Raw genomic sequence first — 12,358 nt, forward strand, 5'->3', positions numbered from 1 at the left:
CTGTTGCATCACCAACCTGCAGGGCTTCTCTCAGGTGCCTCCCCACCTCACTAAGACCTTATCACACCTGAGGTTAATCTGTGGTACATGCCCAGAAAGGTACATGTACTTGAACTTGTGTGCAAACTGTATACTACTTGAGTCCCTGGGCCTAGTAGATGCCTGGTTTATCTGTTAAACTGAGTGTGGACAAATGCTGGCTTGATGCTCCCCACCCTGTCCCAGCCACTTCTGGCCCATTACAGCCTCGCTTTCTCTACTCTTTTTAATCAGACACAGGCAATAAATTTGGCATGGAAAGAACTACCCCCCCACCCCCCGACCAGCCCCCACTGATTTTATATTTTGTTGGAGGCAAAAGCAAATTTCCAAGATTCAGGTCAACACCAATTTCAAATTCTTTCTGCCAGCTGGAAAAGAACACTTTGAAAAAGACATTTGACTTTTTTTCTTCAACTTGGGGAAAAATTTGAAAGCTGTTAGCCTTTCAAGGAAACAGGATACTTAAAAAACAACAACAACAAAAACCCACCCACCAGCCTGGCTTTATGTAATTCAATCCTGTCAAGCTCATCTAATCTTTTGTGACAGAACAACAGACCTGGTAGATCAAGGGGGGATACAATAGTTGGAATTTATCTTTGCTGCCTTTGAAACTTTTGATTCCTGGGTTCCACTCAATATGATTATCATTAAACTGCTTGAGAGGTTAGAGAGAACCAGTTCTAGCTAGGGGACAGAAGTGGCCTCCCTAGGGGGTCAGCCTTGAGCCCAGTTGCCCTAAACAGTGCCTAAAAGGGCCAGACAACAGAAAAAGGTAACATATTCCAAGTCAGCATTAATCTCAAAGTGTAATTGGGGGTGTCAATGAATAATCAGCCAGAAAAGCAGCCTTGGCAGTTACTTAAATGATCAACAGAAGTGGGCAGGGTTGACTAGAAGAGAGTTCACTTTTGGGGAGAAGAGCATCATTAATGTACCTAATAGCTTAAGAACAGGAGATGGGAGTCAAGCAGTGCAACAGGTAGGAATCCTGCAGCCCTGAGCTTGCACTGACTCAGTCCCCTTCCCAACTTCACAGCTAAAGATGGGAAAGAGAATTTGGATGATATTCAAGGAAGAGGCACAGAGGTAATTCAACTAAGGCTGGGACATGGGAATTGAAGACTTATACCAAAAAGTTAAGTGAATTTTGTTTATTGAATTTAGAGACGGACAGCCTTGTCAGGGCAACAACAAACAGGAATAGAAAAGGGTTTAAATGACAACATATGAGAATAAAATTAAATGTAGGGCAGACTTGCTTTAGTCTTAAGGTTGATAAGTGGGTTTTAGAGTATTGGAACAGATATCTGTTCCAATAGGATGGCTGGAGGGTGCTGGGAGTTAACTGACAGGCACGCCTGGAGAACCACTGAAAATATGGCTCCACCTCATGTTGTTACATGAGGCTTACTTCAAAGCACAGTTGACTCTTGAATAATGTGTGTTTGAACTGTGCCAATCTACTTATACACAAATATTTTTTCAGTAGTAAATTCTATAGTACTACACAATCCGTGGTTGGTGGAATCAGTAGATGGGGATTGGGGGAACAGAGGAACCATGGATACAGGGGACTGATTATAAATTATACGTGGATTTTTGACTACATGGAGGGCTGATCCTCTAACCCCCATGATGTTTGAGGGTCAACTGTACTTAAAATCCGAAATGGAAAATAAGAGATAGCCAGTGCCTCAGTGGCTTCAAGTTTAGTTATCATTTATAAAAAGAAATTTAAACATGGAATAAAGCTATTGCTTACGACCAGTGCTGGAACGCTAGCGGTGAGGCAGTACTTTCCTATATGTGGATGATGGCAGAACTCATCTGTGGTGCAGCCGGACAACACACAGGCAGTGGGGTTCTTTCTATCTCCCCACCTTTAGTATCAACAAGCCCTTCATAAAGTATCTAATCTGAGAAGATGGTAACATAAGAAACGTGAGTGTAGGGCTCCCTAACCTACCAGTGTCCCTGAACACAAGCCTGTTCAAACGTTTTTCATTAATGAGTGATATGGCAAAGAAAAAAGGACACAGTGTCTGTCCCAACAACACTGCTGATAACTAATGATCACACAGTCATTTGTATGTAAGTTGTCTTTAAATTTAATCACTCCTTTATAAAATCTCCCAATTAATTAGTAAAAGATGGCTTATTTGAATAGCCTAAAACATTGGCCACTATTTAAACAAGACATTCTAAAAAAGAGAGCAATCACATAATAGTTTATAGTAATTTACAAGTGGATGGTATACATTTAGATACAGAGGTAGAAGTTCACTTTTACAATGTTTCACTAATACACATTTACCAAATTCAAGGCACAAAATAGTTTGCTTTACAAAAAAATACTGTAAAAATGTCATTTGCTGTTCCACAATGTGAATAAAACTTTCAAAAGAATCTTTACACCCTTCCATATGTATTCCATAGTGTAAGATTTTTGCCCCCCTGCTAATCATAGTTGGCACAGAAACGGGGACGTTTTTAGGTGCACAAGTTCACACTTTTAGAAACTGTTTCTTTGCAGAGCTGCTATGTATTCTAGATCAAAGTCCAACTGAAGAAATGAAACACAGCAACTTTCTTAGGAAAGGGCACTTTCTGTATGCAGCAAAATTCACAGGTAGAAAATCTATGATTTTTTTTTTTTTGGATAAATAGGTCTCCAGAGGAATAGATCCTTAAGGAAAGACCTCAGAGATACATTTTAAAATTCGACCAACAATTCGGTCGTTGTGACTTTAACAAAGAGACCTGATCACATGACTTTACTGTAACAATCAGACATCCTCTACTTCCAATTGGTGGAGATTTCAAAATGCCTTTTTAAAAGGGCTGTATATACACACACCATGAAAGAGCCACACAGGCTTTACAGAGCTGAAATTTAGAAAACATGAGAAAATACAGCACTGTCAGTCCTTGAAGTTCCAAGGGTGTCAACTTGCTAGAGATTAATTACAAGAATTAATAAACTCTATGGGAATGAAGGAAAACAAACACGTGAAACACACAGTCATTATCATCTTGAGACTTCCTGTTCATTCCAAAAATAATAATAATAATGGTGGCCTGGCGACATCACACAGCGGTTGTCTAAAAGACTGGACTGGTCTTAGGGTTCTGCCTGCAAAGGACCCCGTTGGCAATGACTTAAGCTCACTTTTGCTGATCACGTTTTCCAAGTACTCTAGTCAGTTAATTTACACTTTATTTATTTTTGTAAAAAGCTGATTTGAAAAACAAAAAAAAAAACACAGATGTAGAATCCAGAGAGTATCAGTCAAGCTGATGTGGGTCGGACTAAGATATCCTCCTGATCGTCTTCTGGTAGAAATGATATTTTGTACAAATAAGACCCTCAGATTCCATTTTTTGCTTCGTTGTTGTTTGTGGCTTGTTTCCTTTGAGCGATAAAGGGGTACATACACTTGTCTGCTCCTAGGAACCGATACATGCACACAACTGCTTCAAAAGGGAGGATGCTGGAAAAGGAAGAGTCACAGGTAGCAAACGTGAGATGTGGTGTGTTCGTTAAGTTACAGGGTGGGTGTGGGAAGGCCCGCCAAGGGGGTAGGCCCCTCACACTCACCTCTTCATGAAGGTCACGATGTACATGAGCCGGGGGGTGCAGATCATGGGCTGGTCGGTGAGGATGGCCTTCATGGCCTGCTTCACGCAGTAATCGGGCTTCAGAGGGGGCAGGAAAGGCTCGATTTCTTTCCTGGGAGTTACACATTCAAGATTAAATTAAGAATTCACACAAAATATGGAAGGCTAGAAATACACATCAAAACATGAACGGTGATGTTATCTGAGCAACAGGATTTGCAATCTGTTTGTTCACTTCGTTGTGCTTTCACTGTATTTTCCAAACTTTCCTACTATGAACATATTTTATTTGCATTGTCTGGAAAACAAGTTGTTGTTTTTTTTTTTAAAGAAAAGCAGAATTGGTCTGCTTTTCTGTAAGGTGAGAAAGTTGTGTTTTCAAAATGCCTTGGAATGTATTTCAAATTATTTTTATTTTTTTCTTTCAATTGAAAAAAGAGAGGGTGTCTGACGTAACAGTAAACCCAAACAGGATGCCAAACTTAGCATTAAGCGTAGTTCAAATGATGGTGTGTAAACACTGACATAAACCTTCCTGAGTGAAAGAAAATTCAGCTGTGTGCCTCCCTGGATGCCTGGAGAGGAAAAGCCCGGGGCTTTTTTTGGGGGGTGGGGAGAGGAGTGAGGGGGGTGTCTCTGAAATGAAGTGCACATGAGACAGCCTACCTTCAGCCGAATTCATCCAGATACCCGCAGAAGTAACTTAACAGAATTTACCCCCTCACTTTTCATTGCCCACCCCCAAGAGCTTTGGACACCCGTCATGATGCTAAAGAGGAGACAGAGCTCCTCAGACCCTCTGCAACTGGTTCTTAAGTTTATAAGAGGCAAAAGCCAAACCAACACAAACACACACACACACAGAAAAAGAGGTGGGGTCCAGTCCACTCCCAGTCTGGACCTGGACTCAGCCTGAGACTGAAATGACTCAAGCCACCTCCACTCACTTCATAGCCGGCCCAGGTTCAGGATGTGTCAAGATTGGCCCTGAGCCACCGGGAACTGGCTCACTTATCTCGCTTTGTCTTTCAAATTCATCTAAGCCAAGATCTTGCAGTGGGCTTGTCTCTGCAAGTGTCCTCTTCGTGAGTCATGGCCTTGTTTATTCTGTGTAGCTCAAGTCAGATGTGACTTAACATGGCTATTCCCACGTGCCTCCTTTCAAAGTGTGGGGGTGTTTTATTTCATTTGTAGAAAATCTCAATGTTTCTTCTCATTCTGTCAGAGTAACTCTAGCTACAGACACTCTCTGCAAAAAGGAAGTTCCCAAATGTGGGAAGGGTCTTTTCGGAAGAAAGGCCAGCCTCCTCAGTGGCAGTGACACTGTTCTGCCAAAGTCATATTTATGTGCAAACATGGATGTTAAGGGCTTCCCAGGTGGCGCAGTGGTAAAGAACCCGCCTGCCAAGGCAGGAGGTGCAAGAGATGCGGGTTTGATCCCTGGGTTGGGAAGATCCCCTGGAGGGCACAGTAACCTGCTCCAGTGTTCTTGCCTGGAGGATCCCATGGACAGAGGAGCCTGGCAGGCTACAGTCCACAGGGTTGCAAAGAGTTGGGCATGACTGAGGGACTGTGCACTAACTACACTGATGTTAAAGAAAGAAAATCACTTCCAAAGTAGCTTCTAAGTAAAATCCTAGGTATTTGCTCCAAACAGAGAGGTCATTTCCTACTGATGCTCCTTGCCTTCTGCAAATTAATACCAGCCCTTGCTTGTCAATCACACAAGCATCAACTTGACAAACCTTGACCAATGAAAACTACACGTGAGCTAAAATGTCAGCTGTTGAAGTGCCAGGCTGTTTATGGTTGGAGATTTGACTGATTTCACATAGTCTCCCAAGATGGAAAGATGATCTGTTAGAACTGCTGATCGTCAACATTCCGGCAGGTCCTTTACTGACCTGATTCGGCAGCCCCTGAACATGCCAGTGTCCACCAGGTAAGGGCAGACCAACGTTGTTTTAATTCCATCCTTCTCTGCAGCCTTTAACTCATGGCTCAGGGATTCATGAAAACCCACGACTCCAAATTTACTGGCGCAGTAGTCCTGGGAGCAAAGCAGAGAGGGCAGAGGTACTCAGTATAGTGCACATTCCGGACCAAGCCCCAGGTTGCCCCGTTACTCAGGTTACATGTCTGATACAAAAGGTTACAGGTGACTAAGCAAAAAAAAGGAGAGCATTCTAAAAGACAGGTATCTGATGTGGTTTGGTGCAGAAATAATATTTTCAAAGCAACAGCAGAAACAGATGAACACTTTTTGCCACATCAACGAAGTATCAGATTACTTTGGGGGAAGTTACCACAAAGGAGTCTATGAAAGCTAACAAGCTGGGGCTAAAAATGGAGAGAGGCTCACTTTGAAGTGTCTGGAAAATTTACAAATGGCCTCTTGTTCAGTAAAGGAGACTGAAAAACCAGTTTGTTTAAATTAATGCTAGGAGAACAAAGGAGACTAGAGCTGGAGTTATGAGCTGTTATGATCCAATCTTCTTTCTAAGGGCCAAGTGAAAATGGAAATGATAATTCCACCTTGTAAACTTCAACTAGAATTCAACCTAAGGACTCACGGTATAGAAAGGAAGTTCTTCTCCATTACCCAACTTTAAATTTAGGAATGGAAATGTACAGTGTAGAAGCTGTCTCTTGCACATCCTTTTGCATATTTGCATGGGCTGATGTTTCCTATTTTCTGCTACAGGCACCCGTGGGACAAACAGCACGGAACAACAAACCCATGCATGCTTTGTAACTTGAAGTTGGTGAAGAACAGCATCTGATTAGGCCCAGTTCCACAGACTTAACATGCAGACACCTCATACCCACCCTTAACCATCTCATCTGATGAGCTAATACAAGATAGCTCACTTTTGACAAGTTGACCAAAACAGAGTGTCAACCTTTAGCCTCATTTATCTGTTCTCTGGGGCACTGCAGTGCCCTCCAGTTTCATCTTGACCCTGTGTCTTCCCACTGTCGTCAAGTAAAACTGCTAATGAGAATGGGGCCATACTGAGGCCTGGCCCACCTACTTCTGCTGCTGCTGTTGGTGTGTCAAACTAGTGTAAGTTTATGGCAGAATATATAGAGCTGATGGGTGCTGGGCTGCACTCTACAAACAGCACACAGGTAGCTTCCAGAGGCTTGCAGGAATATGAGGGCAGCATGCACGCTTCTAGAACTGTAGTCTATTTGTGACGAGATGAACTGATTGAAAGAAGGAAATGCTTTATAATGACAAACCTCAACTCCAGCAGTGCTGAACAATCCCAAGGAACTCGCAACTGTCACAATATGACCATGATTAATCTCCAGCATGGTAGGAAGAAAAGCCTTAGTGGTCTGAAAGAAAAGGAAGATGTAAGCTTCAGAACTGACCTATGGATTTCACCCAAAAAACAAAAAAACAAGGAAACCACACCAAAACCCCACCAACTCAAGATCATAAAGCAAAGTTTTATCGGTATAATGCTACATTCCCCAATTTGTTTTAAAATATTTCACATTCATCAAAAACAGAAGGTCCCTGAAGCATCCTGGTTCACTTAGCACCGTGTCATCGGCATGGCAGGCCTATTACAAGCCGTGACCCACAAGACTGTAATACAAACGCTTTCGGGGACCATGTCCAGAGATGAAAAGAAAGCCATTAGGAGAAGGCTCTTTATCACCTTTCAAGTGAGTTATCTGCTAATCTAAACTACTCCTGGGTCAGAGATCTTTTCATGCTTGTGACAGTTGAGTGCAGCATCTCATGGTCTGGGAGGGACCTCCCGCTGCCCACAAATAGGAGGCTCCTGTAATGTTTGCCTCATGACTACGTCTACTCAGCAACAGACCCATGAAGGTTGAGATATTCCAGCAGCATCTTCAAACATCCAAGCTGTATTATCAGAGTCTACTCACAGGAGGTAAAGTATTTTAGGTGTAAAGAAAGAGGGTAAAAGTACAGAATAGTTTTAATGAAAACTGTGTCCTAATGCTAACTTTACATGACAACAGCTCATGGCATCTGACTGACCAAGCTCTGCTGTGGGGTTTCCTGGGGAGTGTCTTTCCTGTGGAGGCAGGTGACCACCCATAGGGGGACAGAGCATGTGGCAGAAGCTCCAGGGCAGTGGACCCAGAGGTGGCATCCATTTCTCATTTCACTAAACTTCTCTTTTCCCTCTAGCTTTCATGCCTTCAAGATGCAAAGCTGTAATTTTTCTTTTTTTAAATTACTTCAAATTGCTTAAGATAATCTATTAACTACTCCACTAGGCTTCCAACAGTTTTATAACCCGCTTCCTAAAAGAAAGCAGCAAAGAGCAATCCATCTACTGCTGAGTTATATCCCACTGCCAACACAGCTTCCCATGATTTATGAAGTTAAGAAAAAAAGCCCAACACTACCCAGTGGACTTAAAGAAGTGCTGCATTCCCTCCTCAGAAGATTTCCCGGTTAAGACATCACTGAATTTTTGCACGCGTATTTGATTTGCTCTGATAACTTTTGTGTGGACAAGATCAAACAGTCAGTCCATTAATTTTGAAGTTTTTTCATATTCCAATCCGTGATGCATTCAGTTGTCAGATGAAATTTTGTGAAGCAGCCCAAGGTCTTCCCCAGTCTGACTCCTGATCATCATATAACCCCTCAGTCCCCACTTACATCCATTGTGGCTCTGCACTGTTGTTCCCTGAAAGTCGCTCAGTCATGTCCAACTCTTTGCAACCCCATGGACTATACAGTCCATGGAATTCTCCAGGCCACAATACCGGAGTGGGTAGCCTTTTCTTTCTCCAGGGGATCTTCCCAACCCAGGAATCGAACCCAGGTCTCCCTCACTGCAGGCGGATTCTTTACCAGCTGAGCCACAAGGGAAGACCAAGAATACTGCAGTGGGTACCCTATTCCTTCTCCAGAGGATCTTCCCAACCCAGGAATTGAAGTGGGGTCTCCTGCATTGCAGGCAGATTCTTTATCAACTGAGCTACTAGGGAAGCCTGGGTCATGCTTATTCTCATCTATACAGTTTTACCCATGAACTCAATTCTTCTCTGACAATCTGCCCCCAAAGTCTTCTTATATAACTCAAAGTGTAATATCAATCACATATTTACATAGCCTCTCACACTTTTCAAAGTGCTTTATGTTAATTATGTCACCGGAGCCCCTTAAAAATTCTCTAACACAGGTAGTTAAGAGTGTTAATGTTAAAAAAAAAAAAAAAAAAAAAGAGTGTTAATGTTATTCCATTCACCTTGACTTTGTCCATATAACCAGTATCATTCATTGTGACATATATGTTCTGTGGTAATCTGGGGTTTTTTTGATTGTTTCAGTTTACAGCACCTGCAAACTCTAGGCTTTATAACTTGTATATGAGCACTATATCACAGAATTACAATAACGTAACATCACAGGGAAACTTATCTACATCAATCTAAACTAAAAACATATCCTTCAGTACTCATGCCTATGAGTCTTCTTTTAAATATCTGATTATAATCAATTGTTTCTAGATTAGCTCAAAAGTATAAAATTTAGTCTTGACATTATTTAGAGATCACTTCTGAGTATTAATAGTTTCCCTCGTCTTGGAAGAGGATAGATTTAGCATGAAGGTCCAATTTTTAAGTTAAGAAAACAGAAGGACTTGAGAGTAAATCCTAAGCAATTTCATACAGTACAGAATACTAGCAGGAATTTGCTACGTGGTTACGACAATTCCAAGTTGCTGACCGTGGTCATCCCTAGCCTGCATCCATGCTAACTCTACCAGGTGGCCAGCCCTCCCCAGAAACCCAGATGCCCAGTGGGCTGGCTCTAATGACTCCTCCATGTTGGTGGCTGCAGGTGTTAAAGGACTAATCCATGTCCCAGCACATATTAAGGCAGGTAACTGTTTTAAGTTCCTCATGGTTTTTAATTTCTTGCAAGGTTCTAAAATGGATTCATTCCCCTCTAGCCCTGCTGGAATTAACTTATTCCTTCAACCGGTATTTCTTGAACACCTACTACATGCAGGACCTGATTACAATCTGGCCAAGCAATGATGGGGAACATGTGAGCAGGTCTCATTCCTGTCTCTAAGCAGACTTTTATACTCAGGTGGTACCAGTGGTAAAGAAGCCGCCTGCCAATGCAAGAGACAGAGGAGATGTGGGTTCAATCCCTGGGTTGGAAAGATCCCCTGGAGAAGGGCATGGCAACTCACTCCACTATTCTTGCCTGGAGAATCCCATGGACAGAGGAGCCTGACGGGTTTCAGTCAATGGGGTTGCAAATAGTCGGACATGACTGAAGCAACTTGGCATACTCACCAGCACCAACGTGTGTTACGTCAGTACAACAAATAGAAAACAGTTCTGGTTTATCCTTCACAAAGACAGCGTGCTGCAGCTGCATATTCTAAAAAGTCTGATTTGAACCTGCTTCCCCTCCCACCCCACAAAGTAGTTTGGAGGGACATTTAAGCTCCTCGGTTTGTGCTTAAAGGAAATAAAGAACAAGAGAAACAAAAGGATCCAAATATAGCTATGTGACTAAAGTCTTTTCTTTTCCAACTGTGTGTTGTAAACGTATTTTTTAGGGAAACGGGCTTCATTTCAAGTAGCTAGTAAAGTGTGACACAGGTTTGTTTGTTTTAATATGAAGCTTTCTTTAGAGGGAGAGGTTGATTTTTTTTTTTTTTAAGGGGTGTGACAAGTCAAAGATTCTTGTAAAATATGTGACTTCTTTTCCCCATCCAGGGACAAATCTGGCCTTCTGTAGAAACAAAACCCAGTGTGTCATTATGCTTCCTACCTTCCAAGGCAAAGGCCTATGTTCATCTAGAAAGGCTCACTACTTACAGGTCTAACACTAGTTACTACAATTCCTAGCAAACCAGGGACAACACACCAGGCGCTGAGGAAACTGGGAGGGGAAGTGAGCCATTCAAGGGCCGGGTGGCCTTGGGACCCCGACTGATTGCTTTCCAAAGCTGGCGGCCACCACTCAGCTCCTTCTGGGTGCCGGGCGGAGGCAAGCCTGGGGGAAAAGCTTTCATACCGGGGCTGCTCAGGTTTCTTTTTAAACCTAAGTTTGCACGGCTCAGGCTGGAGCCTGATCCACGTGACTGAGCACTGAGGCTGTTAATCATTTCCTTTGCTGCCTGAATGGAGGCGAGCAATTACTGCCCAGGCGTTCTTTCCACAACCAAACCCCTGCCTTGTGTCTGGGGCGCATTACGACATACGCTTTGATCAACACGAAGCCTGGGCCTTATGTTAGGAATAAAAAAAAGGCTGTAAATGGGTGGCAAGAAAGCATCGTGTTCTAGGGAACTTTCCAGAGTAACCCGACAAGTTTTCCTTTCTAATTACTCTTGCCCTCGACAGTCTGGTGGGTGACATCTGAGATAGCACATCATATTCTGTCCCTGACACGGTTTGACAGCACAAAGAAACCTGGCACTTTGTAATGAATTACTAATGTGCACAAATATCGTAGCACGCGTGAGAGGGGGACCAGCAAGAGGTGAAGTGCTAGTTGCCATGACACCAGTCAGTTCAAGCTCAGGTTCGTGATCTTCAACTTTGTCTCAGACTCGTTAGAAGAACATAAAGAGCAAATCTGCTCACACCCAAAAGGTTTGAGTGTAAATTCACACACGGGCTGCCGACAGTGAATCTGAGAGGGGCAACTCAGAGAGCCTCCTGAACACCGCTGAAGGACGAATTATCAGGAGTTTATGACTAGTTTATTATGACTAGTTTACCAGCTAGTCAAGCAATCTCTAAAGGAAGTACATTTCATCAGTCACCAGAGTTAGCAGGTCCCAATGGTAGCTGGCAAGGTTAGCTTGAGGCTTAGCCTAAGTCTGACTGTGCTGATGGGGACTTTAGGTCCTATTTGGTGGTGGTGGTATAATCGCTGAGTCTCTTTGCGATCCTATGGACTGTAGCTGGCCAGGCTCTTCTGTCCAAGGGATTTCCCAGGCAAGAACACTGGAGTGGGTTGCTGTTTCTCTTCCCCATTCAGGGACTGAACCTGGGTCTCCTGCACTGCAGACAGATTCTTTACCAACTGAGCCACCAGGGAAGCCTGCACTCCAATATCTGTCCTCTTATTCAAATGTCTGAGACACAGGGGAGGACATCTAGTTTGTCATCAGGAAAACGTAGTTGACTCTTGATCGGGGCAGGGGTGGGGGGCTGAGTCAGCGACCAGTATATACCAATTTGTATGTTCAGTGAGACAATTTAGAGTTGGAAGGGACCCTGTGGGATTAGTTTATCTGCAAAAGAGAAAACTTTTAGTAATGGACTCTGGCTAAAAAGTGTGATAAGAGACTTTTGATTACCTGTGTTGAATTTTATCACAAGACTCCAAAATCATAACCTGCAACTGGCTGACAGGGTTGCTATGTGACTAAAAAGAAAAGAAAGAAGAAGGATATTCAAATGGACACTGACATTGCTATGAAAACATGCTTCGCAAGTTTAATATCTCCATAGCTCCTCAGGGTTCCTCTTCAAAGCATTGGGACCTTTGAAAGATAACTGTAAAGGTCATATTTATAATATAAACAAGAACTTCTTAAACAGAAGTGTGACTGGACATAGACATGACATGTCATATCTTGAGAAATCTTTGAGTGTTAGGTTTACGCCAAATTAACTCCCAACAGTTCCAACCCTCCAGACCATTCTTGGTGCTCTT

The 12,358-nt window shown here is 42.9% G+C and overlaps 1 protein-coding gene across 1 annotated transcript in view; it reads right to left on the reverse strand.

Annotated features, from left to right (window-relative positions):
- RDH10 (retinol dehydrogenase 10 (all-trans)) overlaps nucleotides 2,138-12,358 on the reverse strand; it is a 29,010-nt gene continuing 18,789 nt past the window's right edge. The window contains exons 3-6 of the mRNA XM_005689064.3: nucleotides 6,910-7,008; nucleotides 5,568-5,713; nucleotides 3,644-3,775; nucleotides 2,138-3,536 (exon numbers count right to left, since the gene is read on the reverse strand). Coding sequence (XP_005689121.2) covers nucleotides 3,413-3,536; nucleotides 3,644-3,775; nucleotides 5,568-5,713; nucleotides 6,910-7,008 — 501 coding nt within the window. The 3' untranslated portion in view covers nucleotides 2,138-3,412. The remainder of the gene's footprint in view (nucleotides 3,537-3,643; nucleotides 3,776-5,567; nucleotides 5,714-6,909; nucleotides 7,009-12,358) is intronic.

Source organism: Capra hircus, chromosome 14 (assembly GCF_001704415.2).
Source record: "Capra hircus breed San Clemente chromosome 14, ASM170441v1, whole genome shotgun sequence".
Taxonomy (NCBI): Eukaryota; Metazoa; Chordata; class Mammalia; order Artiodactyla; family Bovidae; genus Capra; species Capra hircus.